Source organism: Tyto alba, unplaced genomic scaffold (genome assembly GCF_018691265.1).
Source record: "Tyto alba isolate M040663 unplaced genomic scaffold, T.alba_DEE_v4.0 Super-Scaffold_1, whole genome shotgun sequence".
Classification (NCBI taxonomy): domain Eukaryota; kingdom Metazoa; phylum Chordata; class Aves; order Strigiformes; family Tytonidae; genus Tyto; species Tyto alba.
In genome coordinates this window covers 36,729,109-36,755,838 of record NW_024881261.1, presented here as the reverse complement: position 1 = coordinate 36,755,838, position 26,730 = coordinate 36,729,109, and the positions used below count along the sequence as shown (strand labels likewise).

Here is a 26,730-nt window from a genome sequence, read left to right as displayed (position 1 = left end):
GAAATTACCGTTAGTGCCCCCACATTTTTGCAAGATTTTTTTTTTTTATTATTATTATTATTATTATTACTTTTTTTTTTTTTTGTTCTTTTGGAGGAAACGCGAGCTAATCCGCTCGGGCGGGTTTTACGTGGTCAGCTGAGCGCAGACGGCTCCCCCCACGCAAAGATTTTTAATTTCTTACCGCTGGAGCACAGTAACACCCACGCAGATCAGGCAGGGCTCCCCCCAAACCTGTTTTCCCCCGATTGGGATGGCTCCCCCCACCCACAAAAAAACAAGAGCGAGTTCAAGACCAAACAAAGACCCTTTTTCGGGAGTGAAAACAGTAAAGATCTTAAGGCGAAGTTTTTTATTGGTTCGGAGTCGGCTTAAAACTGCTCCGTGGCCGCTGCATCAGGTCAGGCGCTGGGCGAGGGGCGCGGGGGGTGAGGGCAGCCACCGCCGGCACGAGGAGGCCGACGTCCACAGCCCTATAAGAGTAAATCCTCCTCCGTTAGCTTTTGCTTCAGCTCACCGCCTCGAGGGCCCGCTAGGAAGACAGGCAGCTTCGCCTCGGAGAAGCTGTCACCGTCACCGAGCCCCGACCCGGAGGCTGGCTCCGCTTCCACCGCGGCATCGGAACCGGAGCCGGACTCCTCATCCGAGAGAGGGAATATGTCTTCCAGGTCCTGGTATCGCTTCATCCTGAAACGCAGAGCGGCAGCTAGTTTATTCCAAATTTTATTTTATTGCCTCTTAAGTGAACGCGCCGGGGCCTCACATTCCCATGGGCGAGCCACGCCGTGACAGGACTGTTGAGACAGGGCTACCGGATGTTTTTTGGGTGCTAGCATTAGCGACAAAGGTGCGGCAAATGAACTTACAGGGACGGGTCTGCCATGGGAGGAAGGATCCTGTTGGCTCCACCGGTGGGCATGTAAAACCAGGGCCCCTGCTCTTCGATGCAGTTAGCTGACCAGGCGTCAGGTCGGCACCTCACTCTCTTGTACCTTGCCTTCTGCAACGGAGCACCTGATCGAATCAGCCGTGTGTTATTCACCAGGACCTATTAACTTTACGAGCACCTAGTAAAGCTTAAAGGAGTTGAAGGAAGTAATTTGTGTGGCCCTGATTACTCCAACTCCCGAAAACCAAATTAACTCTGAAGACTATTTTTAAATGTCTACTGATATCCCAGAGTGATATATATCTTTGCTATCAGAGACATCAGGTGCGTCGTGTCCACGGCACCGGGAAGTCCACGGGAATTAGAAATGGAAACCCCGTGGGAACCCACTGCTTCACACCAACGTCACAGCAGGGCTCAGCTCCACCACCGGCAGCTGTCCCCAAAGCTGGTGGAGATATCATAAAACCTCCCTGGGGACAAGTCACCCCAGCGGAGAGCTGGCTCCTGCGCCCCTCCCTTTCTCAGTTTGGCACCAGGGAGTCTCAGAGCCGACTCTGCTTTCATTTTGCATGCCTCAGTTCAGCCCCTTCGAGTTCAGTGGGATCAGTTTTGGTGAGGAGGTCGGAAACACAAGGTGTGCCAAGAGATGCCTGCCGCAGGAGCAGATTTGGCGATTACGTATGCTCTCGGAGCACATCGCTGGCAGAGAGAGACTGCTCAGCCTAGGCACGACTCGGGGTTATGTAAACCCACGGTTTCAGTTCTGGTGCCTCCCAGGTGCTTGGTCGGGGCTGTCGCTAAGAAGCAGGTCTTCAAAAAATAACAAAAGGAGAAAATAACAATTGCATAGTAAAGATAAAAACAGCAGCATTTCATCCTTCCTCTTGGTCTCATGTAATTAATTTGTTCTGAAGCCTCCTGGCACATGCTCCCTCTGTTGGCGCTTTATTTTTTCTCAGTTTCTTGGGAATATCTTTCTGTAATTACACTTCTCTATTGCCCTATATATTTCCCTAATGTACTAGATGACTTTCAGCTACCTCCTACACTCTTCTGTAAGAGAAAAAAGATCTCACAGGTATCATTTCCTGCTTCTTTTAAAGTGTATTCCTTTTTTGTACTTAATTTCTTAGCATATTATTAAGAAGGTTTTTAATAATAACAGCAGCAACAAAATAAACAACTGCAGCTGAACAGCTTGCAAATAAACAGCGTACAAAAATCAGGCCCTAATCCCTCAAAGATCAGCCTCCGAGTGGTAGATACATAATGAAAGCCTATCACTATCACAGCCTTGGTTCGGGGACAGATTATACTCTACATGCTTGAAAAGTACTTCCCTCTCGTAAGAAACAAATCCACGGAGTACATGTCATAGTGAATCAACATTTCCTTTTAGTTGTTTTAGTGCTGTGTCTTGCAATATTGTACCAAAGAAACCGTTTAATTTCCTCATACTTACAACTAGTTTCCTTTCCTGCCACTCCAGGAAAGTAGACCATAGTAGTTATGACATGGGAACTGTTACATACTTTGTCTGTAACTACAGAACTGAATCACGGTAGTAACCAGACTACTATGAAAGGGCCAGTTAAAAAAAAATAGATATATTGAAATATATGGATTGAAAATATACACACATACAGCAACATATTTTACGAAGCCTTTTTCTCATAGGGGCTGGGAAAGGGACACAGAAATACTCCACTTGCAAAAAGCTCCTTTTCTTACCATTCCCCCTTCAGAAAATGAAATGTTAGCAAAGCAGGTTTTCTGAGTAGATCTCATTACCCCCAGAAGAAGGTCAGTTTGAAAAATTTGGAGGCTGCCTACTTGGCCTACACTGCATAGCCCAGAAAGAGGATTACCGAAAGAACAACCGCCCCGTTTTACCTTGTGCTGTGTATCCCACAAAGAGGATTAAACAAATAGCCAGGAAAATCCTCCTGTTACATCTGATAAGGAGCTGCATTTTGGCCGGCATCCGCTTGCTCACCACCAGCCTTCACCACGGCTTCACACTTCAGAAATACAATGGGGTGAGGAGATCGACTTTTAGAAAAAGCTTCCAAAACCTCAAACCCAACCCATAACCTGCGTCACCGCTTCCTGATTGACGGGAGTGAGACATGTAGAAAAAAGCCCAGCGCTCTGGCCTCTCAGTCTTCATCACTCAAAAAAAAAAAACAAAACAAACAAACAAACAAAAAAAATATCCTCACTGCCTTCATCTCCAGTTTTGCCTGAGGATAAAAGCAAACCTGGGAACAACCACCCTGACTGAAGGTGTGTGCTGCTGACAGCTTTTGTGGTCCAGGCACGCATCCTGCCCAGCGCCTGCCCGATGCTCAGAGGACTCCAGGGCATTTGCTGTTTCCTCCGGAGGGAAAAAACGGTGCTTCACGTCCCCTGACTTTCAGTCAACTGCATTTTTGCATTGGCACTGGCGGTGGTTTTCCCTGCCTCGAGCCCATGTCAGTCCACCACAAGGGTCAGGAGCCAGCTGCTTGCAGTCACTGCAAGTTTCACTGACTGGAAAATAATCTTTTTCCACAAAAGTAAATTATCTGTGGAATCTCATGCCAGGTTTGGGGTGCTTTTTGAAAGAAAGATCTTCAATATTTACAGCAGAAGTGGGAAAAATGTATTAATTTAGAGAATATATTCTGGTAGAAAGGTTGGCACCTTTCCGAAAGGGCACAGAGGATTTACTCGGCCAGATCGTCGCTGTGTGGTGCGAGTGGCCCCAGGGAGCATGGCAAAGAGTTTCGAAAGCATGTGGAAAAGCTGTCTGGAAAGCCATGGAAGCCTCTTCGTAGATAGGTACATGGAAGCTGCCTTTCAGCTAGCTCATACCTTTTGTTTGCCTTTTAGATGTGATGAAGCCAGGCTTGACTTCACTCAAGAATAAATTACAAACAACAAGATTATCTAAGCAGTGGGGGTTTTTCTTAGTCATACCATCAGCTGCTGGATTAACTGGGGTACTGACGTGTGAGCCTAACATGCTGCCAGCACCTTCGATGATGCTGTGGCTGATAGTGTAAGTTGTCTGTAGCAAATATATTTTTAGGAGGTGGAAAGTCCACGGAGGCCCCCAGTGGGGATCTCAGCTGAGCGGTGACTTTCCCCGGGGCACGGCACTCCACCAAAATCCCACAAGTGGTGGAGGAGACCCCTCCAGTGGCTCCCCTCTCCAGGCTGGCATTTACCACCAGACTGAGGGGATCGAGCTACACGTTCAACATCGATGCGATTTGTTATGAACCTCTGCACATGGGGTCTTTTTCTGGCACAGGAAAAAGAGGGGACTCAACTAGGCAGGTGTGGAAGGACTTGCGTGCAGCAGTTATTCCTACCAACCTCATTTCTACTTCGTATTTTTAGCATCAACTCTTTTTTTCTTCTTCTTTTTTTACAGTGGTGCTCAGCATCAATAGGAAGCCAACGCGTGCAGGGAGGCAATCAGCCTCCACCCGCAGAAGGCTGCGGAAACAGTTCCTGCAATAACACCTCTCATTTTCCGCTGGTCATGGGCACGTGCTGACCCCTTCCGCACCCCTCCAGTGTGTGCAAACAACTCCCCGGGGGGGAAAGCACCCTTCCACCAGCTATTTCTGCCCTTCCCACCAGCCCCAGGCTTTTTCCACCCTGGCACTGGAAGCCCTGGGGGACGCGACCAAAGGGGTGCTCACCAGCGGGCAGGGGATCCGGCAGGAGAGGGGGGAGCTGCCGGGGGTAGGTGGGAGCTGCAACCCCCCTGGTATCTGGAGGGGGATCTCGCAGAGCTGAGTTATCTCGCTCATACCATCAGCCGATGGGGGAACTTGTAGCGCTGGCAGTTTTGCCACACGGTTTTGTTATTTTCTTCTGTGTCAGCGGCGCGCCTCAGGAAATGAGATTGCTTGACAATTGGTAACCATGGGAAGACTGAAGCAAATTTTCCGCTCTCCCGTCTCACGTACACCTGCGTAATGGGGGCCAGAAGCCTGCGGGGAGCATCAGCCCGGGCCCATCTCCTCCTGTCCTGCTGCGCTCCACCGGTGCCCGCACCCCACTGCCCTTGGTGAGCAAAGAGCTTCCCACCTTCCTACGAATGTGGAAGTGATACTGGAGACCCAGATCTGAAGCAATCTGGGATGTGCAATTCTTAAGAGTAAAGCATGCCCTTTGTGGAGTGTCATGGGATGCCCGAAGAACGCTGTGCAATTATTTACCTCTCTGTAAACCACTCAGGACATAAAATGTAAACAATCAGCGCAACTTAAGAAATCTCATCTTGAGCTAGAGGCCACAACCTTCTGAAAGTTCACATACTTTTTTTTCTTTTAAACAGAAAACAACCCATGAGCTGTACTAACCTTGAAAGGTGACATTGCATGACTATCAGTTTAAGAGAAAGGTTTCTCGAGTCAAATGTGTTAAATCCACAGAGGACAGTCACCATACCTAGGTTAGCTACCTCAGATCTACCTCCTGTAAACTGCAAGGAAGATTCATAGGGTAATACTTCTCTTGCATAGATCCTGTGTATACAGACTAGAAGATTAACCGCCCCAACAGAATAAGCCTATAAAAAGAAGAGAATACACGAGAGGCAGGTATTTGAGAACACAGCTCACTCCTGGAGCGTTACTTACAACTACCGCACTGAAGTGCTGCCATTATTTTCAAATCGCACGCAAAGCAGATTAAGAGCTTTGCAGTTTTCTAAGGCATTAATTTGGGGAGCAAGGGGCAGGCGGAGGGAGGGGGGTGCCTCAGCACTGTGCGCCTGGCCCTTCAACCAGATACCCAGGACTCTTTGTTACGTGCCTGAAAAATCCGAGAGTATCCCCTAGGGTGTAATAAACACTTCAAAATCTAACATGATGAACCGCTCCTTAGTCGGAACTCTCAGGGCTGTTTTATCCCCCAGTTGGCTTCAGGAGTAAGGAGTGACTTAGTACCGTCACTAAACGGGGACCACACCGCTGGAGTGCCTGGTGCGAGGACATCCATCCTGCTGTCGAAGGCAGGAGATGTAGGGCAAAAAAAAATGCCCAGTGGGCGCATTTCAGTAACCTGGCGGGGCATCTCACGGCGGTGTTTTGACCAGCTCCTTGGTGGACACCAACTCTTGCCCTGCCCTATCCCAGATAGACGCTGCCGGAGGAGCGGTCGGTGCGATGTAGCTGCATCAGGCCACTCTCTCTGCTGCTTTTCCTCACCGGGCAGCACAGGTTTTGGTGGGGATCCAGGCTGACCCCTGCACCCCCCCAACGCTCCTCCCTACCGGAGGAGCAGAGGTGGCAGATGGCTGGATCAGCTGGGGGGTCCCAAAGCGCTGGGCCCTGCCCGTGATGCTCAGCTCTTTATTTGTGCCACTGGGAAAGCGGAAACGGGTATTTTGTACAGGTCACTGCTCTGGTGAGCAGCCAGTACAGAAAAGGCCGCATCTGTTACAAGCAGAGCTGGAAAAGGGGGTAAAGAGAGAATAATGGCAACAGGAAGAAAAATCGAGGTCAGACTGAGCAAAGGGAAGAGAACAGCAGCTGGGTTGAACACAGGGAGCATTTTTTTCTCTGGTTTTATCTTTTGGGAAGGCAGGGCAGGTTTCTTCCCCAACACTTGCTGCGGAGGTGGGACGAGATCCATCAGACCTGGACATCCAATGGGCCCCGAGTACATTGATCCATCTCAGAAAGTATCCATGAGCTGCCCTGCTAAACACCTCAAAAATCACCCTGACTCCCCTGAGCAGCGAGCTCCCCTCCAGGCAGGCAGCCCAGCCAGATTTAAGGATGCTTTCTGCCACCAGCTCATGTTCAACCAACCAACCCCTAGGGACTGAAAGCAAAAATATGTCCTGCCTCAAAATACCAAAGAGCTGGCAATGCAGGGAGGGAGGTTTGGGTCGACCCAGGAGGATTTCTAAATCCAGCCCCTGAGCAAAGATGAATTCTTAACCTGGGTCACATCTGAGCTCAGTGCCTGGCCCCTGTGTTCGCCCGCGTACCCGGAGCATCGTGGCACACGCAGCAGGGCAGTACGTGTCATCCCGCGGCCTCTCATGCCGCCACCTCTTGCCTCTACGGGCAGTATCAGGACCTGGCCCGTGAAGATAAGATTCAGATCTTGAATGAAATTATTAACACTCACATGCATCGTGTAGAAATCAGGCATTCGTTGCCATCTAGATCGCACAGAAGAGCAACTCCTTTTTTTTTTTTTTTTTTTTTTCTTCCCATGATGAAGGTCAACAAGTGCACAGGGAGAGATCTTTGCTGGAAAGCCGCAGCTGCATCAAGATCGAATGCAGCCGCTGACTGACAGGAAGCTGCCAACGGCCTTTCCCCATCAGCGACCTCCCCTCTGCCAAAAACATTAACGGAGCAATGAGCCTGTCCTTCAGTAAGAAAAAAGCAGCTCTCCTTTGTGCTGGGAGTGAGATGGTTTCTGCTTCCACACACTGAAGCCCGGCACACCGGTAGGTTTTGGCTGGCGAATTCAGGACTATAGTTTAAAAGCAACAACTTGTTAAGACACGACACAGCAGCCGAGCCCCGGGTTCGGATTAGGGAGGCAATTTCAGTAGCCATCCTTCCTTCCTTAAAACCTCATCCCAGAGCAGCGCCAGCCCCACAATGGAAGCGCCCAGTCCTTGCTGGGAGCACGACCTGCGCAGCGGAGCAAGGGGGAAGGGAGTCCCCTTCCCGCAGCTGCTCACTGGGAAGTGCCCCTTATTTTTCTATAAAACGGTTTCTCCAGCACAGGACAACCTCACGCGACTGAGTTGCTCAGCAGCTTTTTAGATCCTTTTTTAACAACCCTGGGCTCTTCCCCCATAGATCCACCCCAAGCAGCTCACGTTGCCTCCACTCGCTGTGGGGGTGCAGACCTATTTCTAAGCACAAGCACTGCCAGTGCCACATAAAATCTTCACCCCATGTGCGGGGAGAAAGGACATCAGTAATTTGGGGAAGATGAAAAGGGATGGGAAGCATGGTCACTCCTGTGGAGGTCTCACCATGAACCAGATCTGCTTCTCCCATCCCATGTGTAAAGTGGAGCAGAGCTGGTGTTCGGGCCCTAGTGAGTTAGTAGCTAACCAACCCTTTACCTACAGCTGTAGTTTTGTGATCTCCACTGAGTTGTTAAGGAAAGAGATGAAATTATGTTTAGAGTAAAAGAGAACAGGTTTTTTATATTCCCTATTGACCAAAGGAGCTGGGCATCTTCGAGTTAGTTTTAAGCAAGTCTGTTTTAGTGGAAATGTTTTAGTAGAAATACCCTTTTGTTTCTAAATGTGACATGCAGAAGAGAAAAATGAGGAAAGGCAGGAAAAGCAGGCCTGCCACGGGAGCCTCTCCCCGCCAGGACTGGCACACCCCAGCCTGCAGAGGCCCTTTTGAAAGATCTGCTCCGTGCTCTCAGGGCGGACACTGCTGCGGCGCGAAGCAGCAGGCTCCAAACTGCTGTCCCTCGGGTTCAGAAAGAGCCTGCGGCGCGGTTGAAGCTGCTCTGCCCCGGGCAGTGCAGGGGATTTCAAGATGAGCGCATCCCTTTAGAAAACACAATTTGCATTATTCAGGAAAAAAAGCATATTTTGCCTTTTCGTACTTCAGAGACAGGCTTTCTAATAGCTCTATTTTTTTAATCTCTAGTGCAGAAGAGGACTCCACTCCGTCAGGCAGAAGCCTGGGGCAAGATTCATCTCATCTAACTTTTCCAGCAAAGAGTGCAGCGTGGAAACCAGGCCAGGCTGACCAGGGAGGTAAGATTCACAAGACCCTTGCACTTGCAATACCTTGTGCCTCTACGGCGTGGAGCACGAAGTATGTCTTTCCACAAGCTCCATGTAACACCGGCAGCTCGGTGCCGTAAGAAAACATTAAGTCGAAGGACATGGAGAAGTTAAAAAGGATTTGAGAGTTATTTGCCAAAAGTTCCAGATGTGGACAGGCAGGATGGATCGCAGTGTGCGACACTCATCAGCCCAAAGTGTCCACGCACAAACCATCAGTAAACATTTGGGGTTCGGAGTAAGTTTTGCTGGCAGGAGATTATGTGGTGCTTTCTCGTCCCTTCCTTGCCTGCAGCCTGCAGCCCCCATGCTGGCAATCGGATCCAGCATCACCATTTCTGTCTCCTTGTCTATACTAGACATCACTTCCAGGGTGTCACTCCCTCCCTCTGTTATTTAAAAAGGCCTGGATTTCTGGCAGAAGGACGCTCCCGGCCTGCCTGATTACATCCTCTCGTGGGCTGCTGTGAAGCTTCTCTGGAGTTTGCTGAACCTATTGGCTATCCAGAGATGGGCTCCAGGAGAGCAGGATGGATTTCATGGCCAACAGAGTGGTTTAAGACCCTACCTGGGAACCGCTTGCTTTTGCTCCCCTCCAAAACAGCATACGGGAAATCATCGTGTTAATTCCTGTAAATTTTATTTTTTTTTTTGGCCCCACACATTTCCCCAACAGATCTCAGAGTAGCTGACGCAAGCACTTGTACTCCTCTTACGGTATTCAGTGACTAACACCAGCTCACTCCATCACATGCATCACATGCCCATTGCGATTTTGCACTCACTCACTCATCCAATTCCTCTTTGTTTCATCAGAAAATTGTATTAAAAAACTTAAATAGTGAAATCCTTGCATCCTTGTCTGACTCCAAGTAGTAAGCCTCTTTCACAGCAACAAGCATGTAAGAACACTTTAAGTATTTCGTGCATACCAAATGCCAAAAACTCCAGCACTAAACATTTAAAACATTGCTAAAAACACCTGAATTAAGGGATTTGGCATTAAGGGACTACATTGTCATCAGTCACTTCTCTCTAAACAAACACTCGATATCATAGAGATTTTCTGTTCTGAAAGGCAAGTAATATGTTTGCAAAACATGCTGTGTTTAGTATCCCCTCTGCCTGACAGTCTCTCTGGCACGTTGTCCAGATTTTCAGCTGTAAAGACAGACTAGTACAATGGGTTTGGAAAAAAAAGGCAGCCAGGCAAGTAGTCCTTGTCAGGAAACCGCTGACTGTACGCCTACCCATGACAAGGAAGAGCTAGAAACCACCAGTGAAACTGCAGTTAAAAAGTACTAGCAGGCACTTTGGATAGAGTTCCTGGGAAGTACGTAAAAGCAGTTTTCAAACCAAATTTTAAATCTGCATTAGTCACTTGCAGCGAGCTCTAAAGTAGCCAAAGATGTTGCAACTGAAGAGGAAAGAAAGTTGACAAATACTTCTCACCACAACTTTACACCTTTACACACTTGATTTTAACATAACAGTCTTTAGTTCTGTAACTTCAAGACTACAGAAGGGTTTGCCTCATGAGCTGCCAGGCTAGCCAAGTCCTCCTTCACAGCACTATTTCTGGGCATTTTATAACAAAAAGTTCCATGGGAAACATCTAGGTAACAACCCACTATCTCAGTCTTTTTAAAGAAACACAAAATTAAAGGTCATCTTCACTCGCAGTGCTAAGCAAAAGGAAAACACCAGACAAAACTGAGATGCGTAAAGCCCTGCGTTAACAAGATCAGTCTTGTTTCTCATTGTCTGATGTCGAGCTTAATCAGGCTCCCGCAATATTTCCGGACGTGGAAGTGCAGCAGCAATCACACCCAGCGCAAGCGCTGCACCGATACATTGACACCCTCTCCATTTTGCAGATAAAGGAAACCATCCGCCTCGCCGGGACCACGGGAGCCTGTGCCACGGCAGGACCAAAATTCCCAACAGAGGAGTTTTCGGGTGGGCGAACAGAGCGAACCAGCCTGGGGACCTTTTGCTTTTGCCACGCCGAGGCAGCAACCGCCGCTGGCTGCCCGCCTTGCAACATGAGGGACCCGCTTTCCTGCTGCGAAGGAGAAGTGCGGGCTTGCTTCTGCCCGCTTCCCCTCGTATTTCAGCTGGCTTAAGAGGGGAGAACAGCAAAGGACAAGGGGCTGTCACCTCCTGCCACTCTCCTCCAGTCTGGTCCCCTCAAGGGAAAAAACAGAGCGAGCCTCCCTCCTTGGATGAACTGGTAGGGAGAGACAGAGAACAAGGCACTGGTTTCTTTCTCTGCTGAAATATTTAAACACAGCACAACCTCCCTGCTTGACTCATTTTATGATACATACTATGTCTCTAGCTAGCAAGAGACTTAAGAGCATTTCAATTAAAACAAAACTATGTTTTTAATTAAACCAAATTACTTCTCGTATTATCCACTATTTGAAGAAGTACACTGAGGTTACAGCCTCCAAGTTCAGATCTCGCACTTGATATGAATTCTGCACAAATGTGGGCTTGTTGTAAACATCGCTGCTTTATGCTGGGTAGGGAGAAAAAAACTAGCGGAACAACAGAAAGGAGGTTTCAGTTGTAAGATTTTTTTTTTGCTGTACAAAAAGGAATAGAAAAGCAGGTTAAATGGAGTTCACAGGAACCTAATCTTTAATTAATCTTTGAAATAAATGCCTGACCTTACACATACTTTACAGTTAAAACTCAACATTCCTGAAGGGAGCTTTGCTGCCTAATCCAACCAGCTCCTTCCCCTTTTTTTTTTAACTAAATACACAATCTTACTTAAATTCATTCTCTCAAATTATTGAACAAACAGGAATTATTCATCCTTAAAAAAACATGTCTTAGAAAAACCACAACATAGTGTGTTGTGCTGAGCACCTGGCACAATATAGTTTCCAGTAATAAAGCATACTTCGCTGGTGGTAGTCTTGAACCTTTACTATAGGAAATGAAGAGTTGGCATCGCTGGTTTCTGTAACTCTGTATGCATTTATATGAAATGTATTTACATTGTATTGCACGGTTTTTAAGAATCGCTGCAGAGCTGAAGCGTTCTGGGACGTCTCCAGAGGAGAGCAGTCTCCAAACCACGGCACCGACCACACAGCTGTGTTGAAAAAGCTCCCATCCCTCTTATTCCCGGGCCTTCGTAACAACGGACCCGCTCCTACCTGTCTGCTGGACTCTCACTGGGATTTCAGTGAATCCAGGGTGTTCCTCCGCACACAACTGCTGGTTAAAAGGGACACATCGCCCTGCACTTCACTCAGCTTTGCCTACCTTACAGGTAACTTCTAATACTTGCTCCAGACCAGTATCTGAAGGATATAACAGGGAAAGGCAAAATGAGTTTGTATGCTGGGATAACCCACAATCTATCCTTCCCCAAATTACAAATGAACTAAGTTTGGTGAGCCAATCCTGGCTCTAAAAAATTTGCTCAAAGGCCCTCACAGGTGGAATACTGAAATAGAGAATCAAAAACAACCAACCTCAAACACATATCACCTTCCTCTACTATGAATATGAAGCTAAAAAAAAAATTAACTTTCAAATTATGAGTTCATGGTGAAAGCACACGCTACCTTTAATTGAAATCACAGATGAAAATAATGCGCAATACAACCCACCGAGAACTGTTTCACTGAGAAACTACAGGCCACGGGAAAAACTGAATTAAAGGTCTGAAAGCAGAAAAGAAACTCCTAAAGGCTAAATAGACAATTATTTGGTAAAACAGAAACAGCACACACACGCATGTGCACACGCTCTCTCCCTTATTCTATTTGCATGCAGGTAGCTGATCTAGTTTTGAGTTTTGCTGCCTCTCGCTTCGAGGACCCATGTGTTGGCCTATTTGTTTGTGGTTAGAAGTGTTCTGCAGAGAATTCTGCAAGCTAGAGATTTTTACCACACGCTTGAGATGTGCACGCTTTCTTGCTTGTGTGTGCTTCCCCCCCTCACACCCTTCAAACTAACATGATTTTTCCCCCCCCCTCATTTTCTCATGTTTTCCGGAAGAATCCAGTTATTTTGACTATTGTCCTTCACTCCTCTTTATTGCTGTAAACATCTTCCCATGAACTTGACAGTGGCAAGACTGCTGGTACAGAGTGGCACACCACTGCGCACCCCATCACCTTGTCACTTCACTTTCCCCATATGCTCTGGCATCTGACAGTAATCTGGTTGGACCATGTGCTCAGCCTACATTTTATCTAAAACAGGTCCTGGCTCATAATCCTTCTACAGATACCAGAAATACAAAGACAACCTCTGTGTCTATTTGGGGTCAGAAACGCAGCCTGGTCTTCCATGAAAAATAAATAGGTAGCTAAATTAGAACAAAGCAAAGGTAACAGGTTGTGTAAGACCAGGAACGTTGCCAGATCACCAGGTCCTTAATGACAATCAGGACAGCTTTGGTAGAGAAGTCAGCGATGGGGTGGCGCCCAGGCAGATTTTGAATAGCGCCTCGGCAGCGCTGGGATGTGCAGCAGCTTCAGAGAGGCCCCTGCTAAGACAGCACCCGGGCTCCCTGACAACACAAGGTAAGAAGCCATCCCTGGCATCCCAGGCCTTTAAGCTGCGTTTGGCAACTGTTGGGAGCACTAGAGCACAGCACCTCCAACCTGTGAATTCTCTCCAGTGTTTGAAGAGCAGAGTATCTCCTCCCACCACGTGCTAGAAAGTTTGCCGCTTTCTTGCTCTTGGTTCTGGCACTTCAATTGCTCACGTTTTTACTTAAGATATTCACGTGGAAACAGTTTCACAACTATTTATTTTGGCCAAAGATGTAACGCATATCTTATCTTACACACAAGGAAACAGACTTCCAAGAACTCTGAAAAAGCATTTAGCCAAGCTAGCCATTTATTGAGCCTCTGACAACTAGGTTTTGATTAACAGGGGAAAAAAAGAAAACACCAAGCAATTTACGAAACAGATATTGAAAATAACGAAGTTCCCTTCATATGGATAAAGTTTTCTGGGAACAAAGGTTAAAAGAGATAAAATGTATTCTGGTTGGAAGAACGTGCCTCAGGTTTCTTAGAAAAATCTTCCTAGAGAAACAGATTCTCTTAAAAGAAACAGTTTTTATACAGCACTACATTTAGAAACTGAACCATATGCTGAAAGAAAAAAAACATATGGGAGAAAAGGTTTATATTTACATACAGGACAAGCAATACAAAGCATCAGCTGGACATTCACTATACATTTAAAGTTTACACCATTAGTGTGGGTGAGCTACTGAACGGAAAGAGCTCTGTGTTTTTCACAAAAGTTACACTACTGACGCTCTAGGTGGACTGCCAAACTGTAGACACCTTAGTTCTCCCAAGCAGGACAGAAGCTGTCCGACAGCACTGGTTTTGACAGATACCGTTTTAATAGCGCATATTTCCTTCAAGGCAATTATTTATATAAACGGACACAGTTTTGCTCTTAATCTCTCCATTCTTGTTGGGAGGAGACCCACCATCTCCTTACTGAGTTCTAGTTCAGTTTCAACAGCACGGACAGCATCTGGATACTTTTCACAATAGTCTACCAGAAATGTGTAATATTCCAATGAAGTCTGCATATTTTCCAGTTGCTTTTTGCTATCCGAAGTAATAAGCTTACCATATAGTCGTGCAATATGAAATTTAGCCACCATTGCAGGGCGAAGAACATCTTCCTCGAGCTCTTCAGGAAACACCTTATCTGGGTTCCTCAAAGAATCTAAGAAGAGTTCATAATATTTGATTGCTAACTGAGCCAGAGAATTTATTTTTTTAATTGTGTGGGAGTCGAGCTCCTCTAACCTGTTACCAATAGCTACCTTTAAATCCATCATCTCATAATAGGTGTCAGCTAGCTCAAACTGAAGCTGCCTACTAATCAACAGATAGTATTGAGGATTCAAGTCTCCACATATAGGCTCCAACATGTCTATTCTACGCTTGTGCATTTTGCAGCGCCTCTCATAGTCTTCTTCAAAGAAAGCGAGTACCTTAAACAAAGCGCTGTGATCCTGAACAATTTCAATATGGTCAGTAACATAACCATCAACCTGAAAGAACTCTTTTGCTTCCTGAACGTAGTTCTGACCAACTAGGAAGATTTCTCTGGCTTCTTGAAAATCTAAAGGATATACACTGCTCACTTTCTCTTCCATGGCTAAGACAGAGTCACATATATCACTCGTCCCAAAAAGGACAGCTTTTTTCCTGCCCTTCTCTTTTTCATCCTCTTCTTTTTTCCGTTGGGCTTTAAGTTCCAACTGCCTGTCTGGATCCAGCTCTCCTATGTTATCCTGAAATGACACAGCATACTAATTAAAAATGCACGTGGCTTACAAAGAGAGACTTAGACTGAATCATTTTATTTATGAGTTACCTTTGAAATACAAACTAATTAGCAACAAGACAGAAGAGAAGATACATTAGCATGTTAGAACTTATATTCACAAAAAAATCATGTAAATTACAGTCTCGATTCTGTAAAAACGTAAGACTAAGATAATTTAGTCTCCCCCCCATCCTGTGACAATATAGTCAAAACAGTAATGCAAAGCCCAAAGGCCCTGCTTCAGCAAGGCATTTCAGCAAATGCTGTTCTAAACATTGAGATGAATGCTTAAATGAATTAAATGAACGCTTGAGTGAATGAGAACACCAGCACACAAAACTGTTGCATATTAACACGATGTTCTTACTAGCAGTTAAATAACCTGCCAAATCAAGCTGCAAGAAAATGCAGCAGAGAGGATGGAAATTTGTGAAGTTGCGGTACCAGCAGTGTATTGATCCCTCTACAGAGCTGATCTATCTGCGCTGCACTGATGTCTAAGCGTACTATCAGACACTTGCTACATTGCAAGCCTCTACTGTATTATTCACTGGGCAACTGCTTACCACTTGCTACCAACTGTGAATTGATTCCTGTCACAAACGTCAAAACAGACTTTGTTTTTAAACGATGACAGTTACAGAACAGATTTTCCGTTACCTCAAGTAATTTCCGAGCGCTTTGCAGGAGATTCAGGCAATACTTAATCCAGCACCTTGCAATTTCAGCCTTTCTCTGTCGAAGGTCCTGTTGGTCTTGCTCTATTTCATCTATTGAATGGACATAAACACATGAAAACTTTAAGAGGACTTGAGCACTCCAGCAAGAACCTCAAATGCTACATGCAAAGAATATGTTACTTGTAATTAACTTTTCCTCACTGTCAGACAGAAACATATTCTCCATGTTAGTTTAGATTATAATCCTGTAAACTGTCACTCTTGTAGAAACCAATATAGATTAACATGGATTCGTCATGCCTGCATTCTACAAAAAAACCAGATCATAACATACGTTTAAAAAGATCTTTGCTCTTGAAAGTGTTTTACTGGAAAAGGTTTTTACGTCTCTTTGTAGCAAGAGAAAGAAATCGGGATACTGCATTTACTGAGATTCATCTGCCTGTCCAGTAATTGTTTCTGAGGATGATGAGGGCATTTGTATTGCAACGGGCCCCAGACTTGCTATCAAAAAAGGGAACAAAAGTAGGGGAAGCTGCATTTGGTTAATCTACCTGGTACTAACATAAGATTTATTAGCTCTACTACTTCTGTATTTGTCTCCCCACTGTCATAAGTGGCAGCACTGGTGATGTCTCAAGATAACATTTTCAGAAACCAAATGGATTTCAAAGAGAACTCATTTCCCAGTCTCTTGGCAGAAGGCAGTGAATTAGCTGAACAACGAGAGGACGCTAGTGTTCTTGTTCACCAAATAAAAATCTAGCTTCAAACTCAGATCCACTGCATTCGTTATCTTTCATCAGAACCAATCGAGTTGCTCTTATTAAGGAAATAAGAACTGTTGCTAATTTAAGAAAATTCACCTTTACTAAATATCTCTGCATTTGTTTATATTCTAACTAACATGATAAAATGAACATGCTCAAGAGTGGACAACGGTGACTGTGTATTAGTCTTTCTGTAAGTTAGAACTTTCTGCATAATGATCTTCAAGTCCACAGCCCAGCTCTCTGTACCGTGAAAAGGAAGCGAATAGGATAAGCATTTACTTAATTGAAACACAAATATAACTACTCCTCTTTGGTGGAGGAGGAAGCCAAGATAGAAGGTTAGTTAACTTGACCAAAAATCACACAAGAAATGTATAAAGTACAATTAAAAATAGGGTTCTTATCTACCACTTCCAGTCTTGCACCTGAATTTGAGACCAGAACTGACTGTATGGTTCTACACACCTACCAAAAACATAACCTCATTTTCGAGTTAAGAATCACATTAATGAACTCTGACAGCTATGCAGCCAGGTAGCTATGGAAGGCCATAAACACCAATTCAGACCTACTGAATCTTTTTTCAAACAGCCTAACAGATTAGCATAACCTGATGACTGACAGCCCTGTTTCCCTGAAACTAAAAAGCTTTTGGACATCATCCTCAAAGTACTTAACAATAAGAAAGGCAACTGCATAGAGTTCTATATTTTTGGGCTAAGAGAAATACTAAAAGCAATGAAATTAACGTACTGTCACTGAACTTCAATTAAATAAAACTCAGTTGTGTCTACTCAGGTTATATTTTAGCCTGCAATAGCAACATCAGCTGATTAAAGAGCTTGTGTTCTAAACATCTCAAACCATTAAAGGTTAACCAGCATAGTCACTGTTCAAAGTCAGAGTTATGAACTCACGCAGGGGCTACCCCGAGTACTTGTTCACTCTCCACAAGTTGAAGCTCTATTGATTTGAAGCTTTCAGTTGCCCAAGACACAGAACATAAAAGGCTGGGTTGTGGAAAAGCAAAGGTTAAGCCTAAAACAGAGGACTTACACTGAGTACTGACACTATCATGTAACCACAGGTCCTTAAAACTGTGGTCAGTTCTCTACAAGTTCCTTTTATTGATCTTCACATTGAACCACAAAGTTGTTCCTCTGCATCAATACCCAAAACAAGGAGGGCAGCTACAACTCCAAAAATAGCCACTACTAAGGCTGCAGCATCCAGCAACAAAAGACAATGCAAGTACCTTCTGGATTTGGCTTTTTTAAGAGCTGCAGTCTCCCTCCTTTAAAACTATTCCCAGGAAACATCTCAGTTCATTGAACCATTGTCCCCTGATCACTGAGAATCAAAAGTAAACTGCATTTTAAGCACACGTACAAGGACAAATGGATGAACAGTGACATTGCCACTACTGAAGTGGATATTGTTTTAAATTTCACTTTTGTTCTGGTATGCTTTCTGAAACACCAGCTACAAGCAGTCGAATTTTTCTCACAGGGTTTGCTCACAGCCAATCTTGAGCTGTAGTAATAGCAGCAGCTCTTCAGAAATGTTCCACTTTATTGTTAATTAAAAAGATTTTAACACTGGGATAAGTTCTGTACATATTGCTAGACTTGACTTTTAACATCAGGTATCGGTGCTTAATTCACAATATTTTATTCAAAATTTTTATATGCACTTACTGTCTTCAGCAGTGGGCACCTGTTCAGCTTGGCTAAAGATGACACTGGCTGCTGCTAAACAGTGTCGGGACTCCATAAAGCATTGCTGAGAGAAACAGAAACAGCAGCATTTGTCACGGGTATAAGCAGCCCAAGCACTGCTCTCAGCTTGGCTAAACCCCTCGGCCTCAGATAGTAAAGATACATGAACACAAGGGAAATGGCAAAACTGAGAGGCTCTGGGGCATATTGCCCTGGACACTGGAAAAGACGACCCAATTTTCCCACATCTACTACTGAATACAGTATTTTCTAAATAACCATTTTCTCTCTACCACAGCCACAACAGTAAGCCTTGCTTTTAATATTAGATACATACATTGTAAACATTTTCACTGTTCTCATCTACGCTATTATCACTTCCTTGTGGTAAAGGAAGTGATGTCTTGTGGTTAAAGATTGTATCACAGGGTGTTAGTCGGAATGAAATGGACATACAACAATGGACTCAACACCGTGAGTCAGATTTAGATTCCTTTACTCATATTTGGCAGTGCGTAGTTTAATGATTAGTGCTACTAATGCAAAGAGACATGGAAATTACAATAAGCATCAGAAAAGCGCATGTGAAGTGTCTGGAATACAGAAATTCCTAAATAAAGCTGATGCATTTCCTAACAGATGTCTGGAAACAAACAGCTACCACCTTAGATATTCGCTTTAATGTTTACATGGGCTCAAACAAGTCTTAAGCACATGCCAAGGTACAAAGGACAGTAATTTATGGGAAATACAATGTGCAATACCTTGGCCCTCAGATGGTTTTGTTTTGAAACTGTTGTAAGGGAACAATATAAGAAACAATTTCAAATTAAGTTATGGTAACCTTAAAGTTTTACTTATGAACATCACGTCACATCACTGCTGATTCTTCATTAACTATAGAGTTTTTCTTACATCTACACCCTTGCTCGTTTTTCCCATTATCATCACAACACCACAGGAAAAAACTAACAGATGTTTCATGTCAGAAGACAACTCATGGTTTTACAGGAGCACATTTTTAATTCAACATGGAGCCCTGTCTCAAACAGCTAGTTAAACAATTGTCTTACTTGATAGGTATATTTACAATATAATTACAACAGAAAAACATTAGTTATGTTACCTTAGAGAGATAGTACTGGGACAAAGTAGCAGCATTGAGTGCCCATTCTACTGGGTAGTAGCCACAGTACTCAAGCTGTCGTTTAAGAGTAGTATGGCAATACTGAGCAGCCTTCTCAATCATCTCCAGGTGTTGATAGACTTGTGCCAGATAATATAGAGTATGTGTATAGGCTTTCTCAAATCTGGAAAAGACAAGAGTCTCTTTAGATTTGTTCTTTCTTTTTTCCTCCCTAAATACACCCTCATAAATTAAGGTAATAATAATCAAGGTATGCTGCTACACACCCACCTTTTAGATCTTTCTTGGTCTGTGAGTTTTTCTTCTTCTGCCATGAAATGTTCACTGGGATCCAGGGGAGGATTTCCATCCTGCAAGGGTTCATGGTATATTCAGTAAACGGCCTTTCTCTGACTTCATAACACAGTGCTCCCTCTTCTGGCTGCCGACGATTTACCATTTTTCAATCCCAAATTCAACAAAACTTCACATAATGCATCTACACCTATCTCAATGCCACATCTCTGGAGCAATTCCACAAAACTCAGGAGATTTAGAGGATGAAAACCACAACTTCACATGGAATTACAAGGTTTTCGGCTTGTAGGAGACTTCTGCTTACATATTTTAAAGTAACTCATGCTGTCTGCACCAGAAACACTCAACCTGGGTTCTACAGGACTGTAATCGGGTGTCTTTATTTTGTACAATAACATAATGGTGTTTAAAGTATCAATTTAATGCTAGGCATGCCTTCAAGTGTGAAATTTTAATTTGCCCAGCTGCACTAATCAGTAACAAGAAAACATCCTGCAGGAAGTACTGCAAAGAACATTATGTGCAGAGAGTGCTCAGCAGACCTGCTGTAAAGACCTACCACTGTGAAATTACTCCCTTTATTCACAAGCTGGTAAGACTACTCAAATATATGAAAGAGACACCAGGCAATGCCTTTGGAAGATGAAGCTAATAAACCTTGATATAAGGCATGACCTACATGCAAGTTATTAATGATATGAACTACTTCATTTAGAAGTGCTTTCTTTGTTTTTTTAAACCATGAGTTCTATCAGAATCCTTATACAGATAACTATTTATCTTTCAGCCTTGCTCTGTTCAACTTTGCCTTAAAACAACTGTCATTAGAGACAGAGTAACTGGCAAGCCCAACAGATTAACATTCCTTATGGCAAAGTTTTATTAGTTCGTGCTTATCTAATTTCCTTTGTAATTGTGAATAACTTCAGATGCCAAGTCTAAACCACTTCAAATGAAGGTGTCTTTCTAAAGGTGGCTTTTTTCCGTTACACAGTGCACCCTAAAGGATGTTCAACGTCTGCTAGCAGAGCCCAGTTTAGTATGTAACTTCCCTAGCCCCTTCCTAACACCATTTATTTCTTAAACCCAAGAGAAAATGAGACAGCAAATAAAAAGCAGTCTAGAGAAGTCCTTTTCATAACCTAATACAGACTCAGGCAGGACCAGGAGCAAGGGTAGCGAATGCATTCACTTTATAGGGAAGAAAACATATTCTCATGTTTGTACTACTTTTCATTAAAAACCCCTGGATTTATTTATTTGCTTTTAATGGAAATGTTTTATTCATCTTCAATGATGGGTCTGAAACTGATAGTGACAAATAAATAAAAGTGTGTTTAACTTACCAGAGAGGCATAGATTTTTTTTATATGATCTTTTAATCTCTAGGGTTTTCTGTTTATACCTCATTAGTTTAAGATGTGAATTTATAACCCTTCAACTTGTTTTCGCTAGATACCAAGGCTTACAACCTTACAAAGGCTTCCAAACCTTTTGACAAGATTTGGAGTATATTCTGGCAAGTCTAGAGCTATTCCTGAAAAGAAAGCAACTGAAATGACACCATAAGCAAGACCCTTGCCTCCTTCCTGTATCTACGCATTCATGCTCTGATGTTAAGCCTTATGCCTTTAATTATCCTTAGGACAAGCTCTGCAATGCTCTTTTCCAAGTGGGTTTTAATAGCACAAGCTCCTGGCCATAAAGTTTAACACCCTCAGATTTTCACGGTAGAACATGAAACAATTAAATAGCTTTTCTAATAGCAAAATGTTGTTACAGTAGCTAATAATGTTTTTGAAAAAAAGAAATCTAAAATATATGTAAACTCAAAGCATTCAGGAGCAGAAAGTAAAAGAATCTTTTATCTCTACCAAAATAATTTTATCCTTGCAATTGCCTTGGTTTTTCTCTAGTTGCTCTAGAGGGAAAAAAATAAAAAAAATCCCACCCAATCTGTAAGTTAACTAGATCCAATTAGTAAACAACTAAATGCACCAATTCATGAAAATGACTCAATCATCAACAGTTTACCGAAGATTCTCAGACAAGAAGGCTTCCTGATAGCCTAAAAATGGGGAATGCTAGGAAAAGTATATTCACATTTTTATAACTGATGAATAATGAATGTTGACATGGTTGTATAAATCCTAAAAATCAAACACCACTGCAAGGAACTCAAGTCCTCTTTATAAACCATAAAGCAGTTATACAAGCTCCCCCATGCCCTGTGGTGTTTTTTGTTTTGTTTTTCGGGGGGGGGGGAGGAAGGGGGGTTGTTAATTATTTGCAGATTGTCAAATACAGTTCAGTATTTTCCAAGAAACATGACAGAAGTTCAATGAAGTCACCACAAAAACAGTCTTTTGCTGTAGTTTCTTTAAAACAAAAAGTCTTTAGACAGAGACATAACAATAAAAAAAAATATTTTGGCTGTATGTCCTGAAATAAGTGGCAAATAAAAACAGTTTGGAAAAAAAGCATGACAAGTGAACTGATATGGGCTTATTGACAGTCATTTATGTATACCCTAGTCAGGCAGCAAAGTCCCAGGAGGAATATTCACTAGCCACTATTAAAAAAAAAAAAAAAAAAAAAAAAAAAAATATCAACCCTTTCAGAAAAGTCCACAATGAAAATGTGAAGTATTTGGCAGCATTATTTAATCCACTGAAATATATGGTAGTACCAGCTCAATTTCATTAACACTAGATCAAGTGCCAGAATCTTTGAGAGTCAATGTGTAAGCCAATAATGTCATACTTGGCTGGGTATAAATACCCAAGCTAAACATCAGGAATTAATTAGAGAGAGTGTCTGTAGAGAGATGTAGTATCTCTAGTTAGACCAACTGATCCAAAGAGTGGAAAATAAATAGACAAGCTTTTCAGCACAAACAGCTTTTCTTCTGGATCCATTACCTCTCCTATCACTGCAAACCTGCATGGCTCCAAAGGTGGGAACATGGCAGTAACCAACCAATAAAAGACATTCTAAAAATTCCATGAGAATAATCTGTGTTATAAGCCAATTTCATGTAAAACCTGAGCTGTAATTTCATGAAACTAAGTTCTGTCCAACCTTTATAGCTGTCCTCAGACACAGATACTGTTCCTTTAAGGTCACAAATGTTTTTAGCTCACTGACAACTGTCCCTGAGGCAAGTCAGTGTAGGAACAGCTTTGCAAAGACCTTCTAAATAGCACAAGGGAGTCTTTGTCAAAACACAGCAGAATCCACAACTCAGAAGGTTGTTTAATATGCATGAGAGGTTTAGCTGTTCATAAAATTGTCCTCTTGAATAGGGAACTACTAGCCTCTAAGCAATACTGTGCTAAGTCAGAGCAAACCACGCAAACACTGCATTGAAAGTGATTGATTAACATTTCACAGCATTTCCAAGACAAGATTAAGAATAGTCTTAATTAGAAGCCAAATTCTACCTGGCTTCAATTTTGGACTATCAACTCAAAAAGGACCATTGTTTTTGAGCAAAATATTATTTTCCTAAATAAGTCCATTTTGAAATTAGCAAGTGAACCTCTAGCTTGCCTCTTCCTATGCTAGCAGTACAAATGATATCATTTTTCAAGTGTCACATCAGCCAGTATAAAACACAGAAACTCCAATTCCATCATGTTCTTTTTTTTTTTTTTTTCAAAGATTACTAAAACTAAGTGGCATGCAAAAGCAAGACCTGCTGCAATATTAATAAACACAGTACCTCTTTCATGTATTGATTATACAGGGCTTCTGCAGATTCCAAGTAAGTTTGCGCAGTTTTAATTTCATCCCTTTCAGACCACAGGATACCTAGATTGTTCTAAAGGTAAAAGGAGAAACAAATTATTTTCCGATTATGTTCCATTTACGTTACATGTTTTCTCCAAACAATTTACCAGTCCTTATCCTTATATATATGTGTTCTAATACAATGGATTTCAAAATGCAAAAATTGTGCCCACACATTTTATTGCAAGTTGCTCAAAAAAGAAGGTTCTCACACAGCAGCAAATACATATAAAAGTCACCTCACAAACTGTAACTTACTGTGTTTACTCTGCTAAATAAGGACTGGTGTGTTCAAATAACAAGCTTTTTCCACACAGTATGTTTTGCATCTGATTAATGCAGATTTTCTATCATATACAAACATCATAAAAAGAGCCAATGAACTAGAAATTTGTCATCAGGACTCTGTAGAAAAACTTAACAGGAAAAAGATATGCTAGGAATGAATGCTTGTATATCTTCAACAATGACAAGAGATGAACCATTAAGAAGCAAAAGCTACAGATTACTGACTTCAAATTTAAAAGTAACGTTACTGTAAAAGGTGGGTTCCCACATGCAAACAGTACCTCTAATTTTATTAATAAGATGAAGGCATTAATAACAACCTACATCTGAGGTGCTAATTTAATTCCTAGGCAGTTTTGTTACAAAATCCAACAAGGCTGAAAGAAAAAAAAAAAGAAACAAACTTCAAAAGAGTTGAAATGCGTAGCAGTATGCCAGCCTTGTGTCCCTTCCAACTCCATTTATTTTATTATTTTTATAAGAAAGCACCACATAGCATGTTTATGAACAGAAATACATTCCCCACGACTGAGCAGTGGAACGGACCAAATTTAATTAGACAGAAACTATGATACACATCCTTATGCAGAAGCTCAGAAATTAAAAAATAGGGCTACAGAAACAGGCCCAGCAGGAAAAGGGAATGCTCCTTCTTTCAAAATAGAAGTCAGTGTCATGACAACATACTCTATACATCCTTGAACACAGAGAAGTACAGCCACTGTTGACAATTACTTCTTCTATATCAGAAATGGTTTTAATTAAATACTCAAGTCTTTTACAGCCTTTGGGTCAGAAAGCTGAAGGCATGCTCATTTACCATCCCTGCTCTCAGCTGCATGACTGAAGGTAGTGCCAGACAACAGCAGACCTGGTTCCTGTTGGACCTTGACACTTCACATGCATAACACAGAAGCTTTACCCTGCTGCTTCCTCAAGGCCCCAAAACAGGAAAACCCACCCAAATATTTGTCCAAGAGAGAAGTACTGCCTTCCAAAACACCAAATCAAAATTACAGTGGAATCCCGGGCCCTCAGCCACATAAGCAACAACTCCCCAGGAACACACACTGGTATGATGTTATCTTACTTTGGCTGCCGAAGCAATCTCCAATCTTGTAATAAGCAATACATTTGTGTTGGTGTTCCCAAACCATCACATTGAAGGACAGTGAGCAGATGTAACCTCAGGAATTCCAAACAACTCAGTTAATTTAACCAATGTAAGACAAGTCACTATTTACCTAGTGCCTTTCCACATGAACATACAATTCCTTGACAGTTTTGCAATGCTTGACAAGGAAGTATTACCAAGCCTTTTCTAATTAGAGCAGCCTTTTTTGACAGAGACATCTAAATAACTGCTCCACTTAAAGTCTAGAGATAGATATCTAACAATACACCACTTGCGACAATGGAGCAATTGAGTAAAGGCTCTTTGTGGATCTTCATATAGGTAAGAACTAATTTTGATAACAGAATTACTTTCTTCAGAATAAAGAGATGAATATTAGTACTTCTAGCCCCACAGAACTATTTACTGAACTGGAAGAAAACATAACAGATTAAGAGATAACAGGCAAGGATGAAAAGCAAGCAGGTGAGCGACAACTTTTGAGAACAATTTACCTTTTCAAGATACTGCATAAATTAAAGCATCTCTCAACTTTACTGTGACAACAAATGACAGTTAAGGAATCACAAGTAAGTTCTGGACATGCTGAGGTCTTCTACTAATTTGTTCTTGCTCAGTTCGTACAAGCTCTGTCTCAGTCTATCCTGAAGAGTACACTGCTTTGTCAACACCCAGCTTCTATTAAGAGAACACACTGTTAGAGGCTCTGCATGCCCAGAGGCACCAGCAGCAAGCTTAAAACAGAAGAGCATCCCTCCACAGTCACCACCTGCGAATTACTTCTTCAAGCAAGAATGAAACGCCAGGACTGCTGCTGTTTATTAAAGAAGCCATACCCATCAGGAGACTGAAGTGCCACGAATCTCCCTTACCCTATTTGCAGCCCAGAGGCCACGCAGCCGGGTTCAGACACAGCACCCCCCTCCTTTTCCACCACCTCCCAGGTCCCCTCAAGGCCGGGGCACCCCACCACTGCCCCCCTCCTCGGCCCCCCCAGCCTCCACCCACCTGGGCCTGTATGTAGAGGGAGACGCAGTCCGGGGAGAGGCGGTGGGGCTGGAGGAGCTGCGTGCAACGCTGCAGGTGCTCCTCGCCGGCCGACAGCTCCTCGGTGTCGGTGTGGTTGACGCCCAGCTCGTACTCCAGCACGGCCCGCCGCACGGCCAGCACCCGCGCCTCGCCGCCCTCCTCGGCGGCGCTCAGCAGCTGCTTGACCTCCTGGAGCAGCGCTCGGGCGCTGTACTTGGAGCGGTAGGGCTCGGTCTCCGGGTCCTTGCGCGACTCCACGGCCGAGAGCGTCCGGGCGGTGCGGAACTTCTCACACACCGCGGCCCAACGGCCGCCTGCCGCCGCCGCCGCCATCTTCCCTCCGCCGGCCGCCCCGCGTCACGCGCGCCGCCGCCTGACGCGCCGCCGGCCAATCACCGCCGCGCTGCGGGAGGCCCCGCCCCCCTCCTTCCCGCCCCGCCGTCATGGCGACCGCAGCGGCCCCGTAGCCCCCCGCCCCGCTCCTGCCGCCACAGCGGGAGCGGTGCAGGCTCCTCGGGCGCTCCCCTCTCCTGCCGTTACAAATCCGGAGCGTTTTTTGCCCCCACAGCCTCTGTGGCGGGGTTGAGGGAAAGCGGTCCCAAGCATTAAAAATCAGCAGATGGCGAGAGGCAAGCAGGAGCACCCCCGCGGCCACCAGAGCCCGTGTGCCTGTGGGACGCTCTCGAGGAAGGCTGCTGAGGGGCTTGGATCACAAATTTTTCCCGAAAAAAGCTCTTAGAACCAGATTTTTTTAATGCAGGGGTTGCTGAACGGGCAAGGTGTGGTAACTGTCCATGTTTGGAAAAGTGTTGTTCCTCCACAGCGCTGAGTTTCCAGTGAAACACTCGCCCCCC

The 26,730-nt window shown here is 43.9% G+C and overlaps 2 protein-coding genes across 3 annotated transcripts; both read right to left on the bottom strand.

Moving 5' to 3' along the window:
* Positions 1–337: 337 nt before the first annotated feature.
* SRGN (serglycin) lies at positions 338–2,991 on the bottom strand. Its single transcript, XM_032994614.2, has 3 exons — positions 2,786–2,991; positions 867–1,014; positions 338–687 (listed from the first exon to the last, which is right to left on the bottom strand). The coding sequence occupies exons 1-3, from the start codon at positions 2,874–2,876 to the stop codon at positions 474–476; spliced, it is 453 nt and encodes a 150-aa protein (XP_032850505.1). The 5' UTR covers positions 2,877–2,991; the 3' UTR covers positions 338–473.
* A 10,532-nt stretch (positions 2,992–13,523) lies between these two features.
* KIFBP (kinesin family binding protein) lies at positions 13,524–26,251 on the bottom strand. 2 transcript variants are annotated; one of them, XM_032994541.2, is made up of 8 exons: positions 25,856–25,962; positions 25,342–25,525; positions 23,357–23,455; positions 19,606–19,685; positions 19,315–19,498; positions 18,168–18,252; positions 15,678–15,787; positions 13,524–14,982 (listed from the first exon to the last, which is right to left on the bottom strand). In XM_032994541.2, exons 2-8 carry the CDS (start codon positions 25,357–25,359, stop codon positions 14,104–14,106), a joined length of 1,455 nt encoding a protein of 484 aa, XP_032850432.1. In that variant the 5' UTR covers positions 25,360–25,525; positions 25,856–25,962; the 3' UTR covers positions 13,524–14,103. The 2 variants fall into 2 exon arrangements, with proteins under 2 accessions (XP_032850432.1, XP_032850433.2); XM_032994542.2 differs by lacking the exon at positions 25,342–25,525 and having other exon boundaries at positions 25,856–26,251.
* Positions 26,252–26,730: the final 479 nt, after the last annotated feature.

Bases quoted from the DNA above. Each gene is read 5' to 3' on its own strand.
- SRGN (XM_032994614.2), bottom strand. From the start codon at position 2,876: ATGCCGGCCAAAATGCAGCTCCTTATCAGATGTAACAGGAGGATTTTC. The intron at 1,015-2,785 runs GTAAAACGGGGC...TGATTCGATCAG, and splicing joins TGTGGGATACACAGCACAAG to GTGCTCCGTTGCAGAAGGCA. The intron at 688-866 runs GTAAGTTCATTT...TCTGCGTTTCAG, and splicing joins CCCATGGCAGACCCGTCCCT to GATGAAGCGATACCAGGACC.
- KIFBP (XM_032994542.2), bottom strand. From the start codon at position 26,209: ATGGCGGCGGCGGCGGCAGGCGGCCGTTGGGCCGCGGTGTGTGAGAAG. The intron at 23,456-25,855 runs GTGGGTGGAGGC...TTTTACCTTTAG, and splicing joins CCCTCTACATACAGGCCCAG to AACAATCTAGGTATCCTGTG. The intron at 18,253-19,314 runs GTAACATAACTA...TGTTTCTCTCAG, and splicing joins CCCAGTACTATCTCTCTAAG to CAATGCTTTATGGAGTCCCG.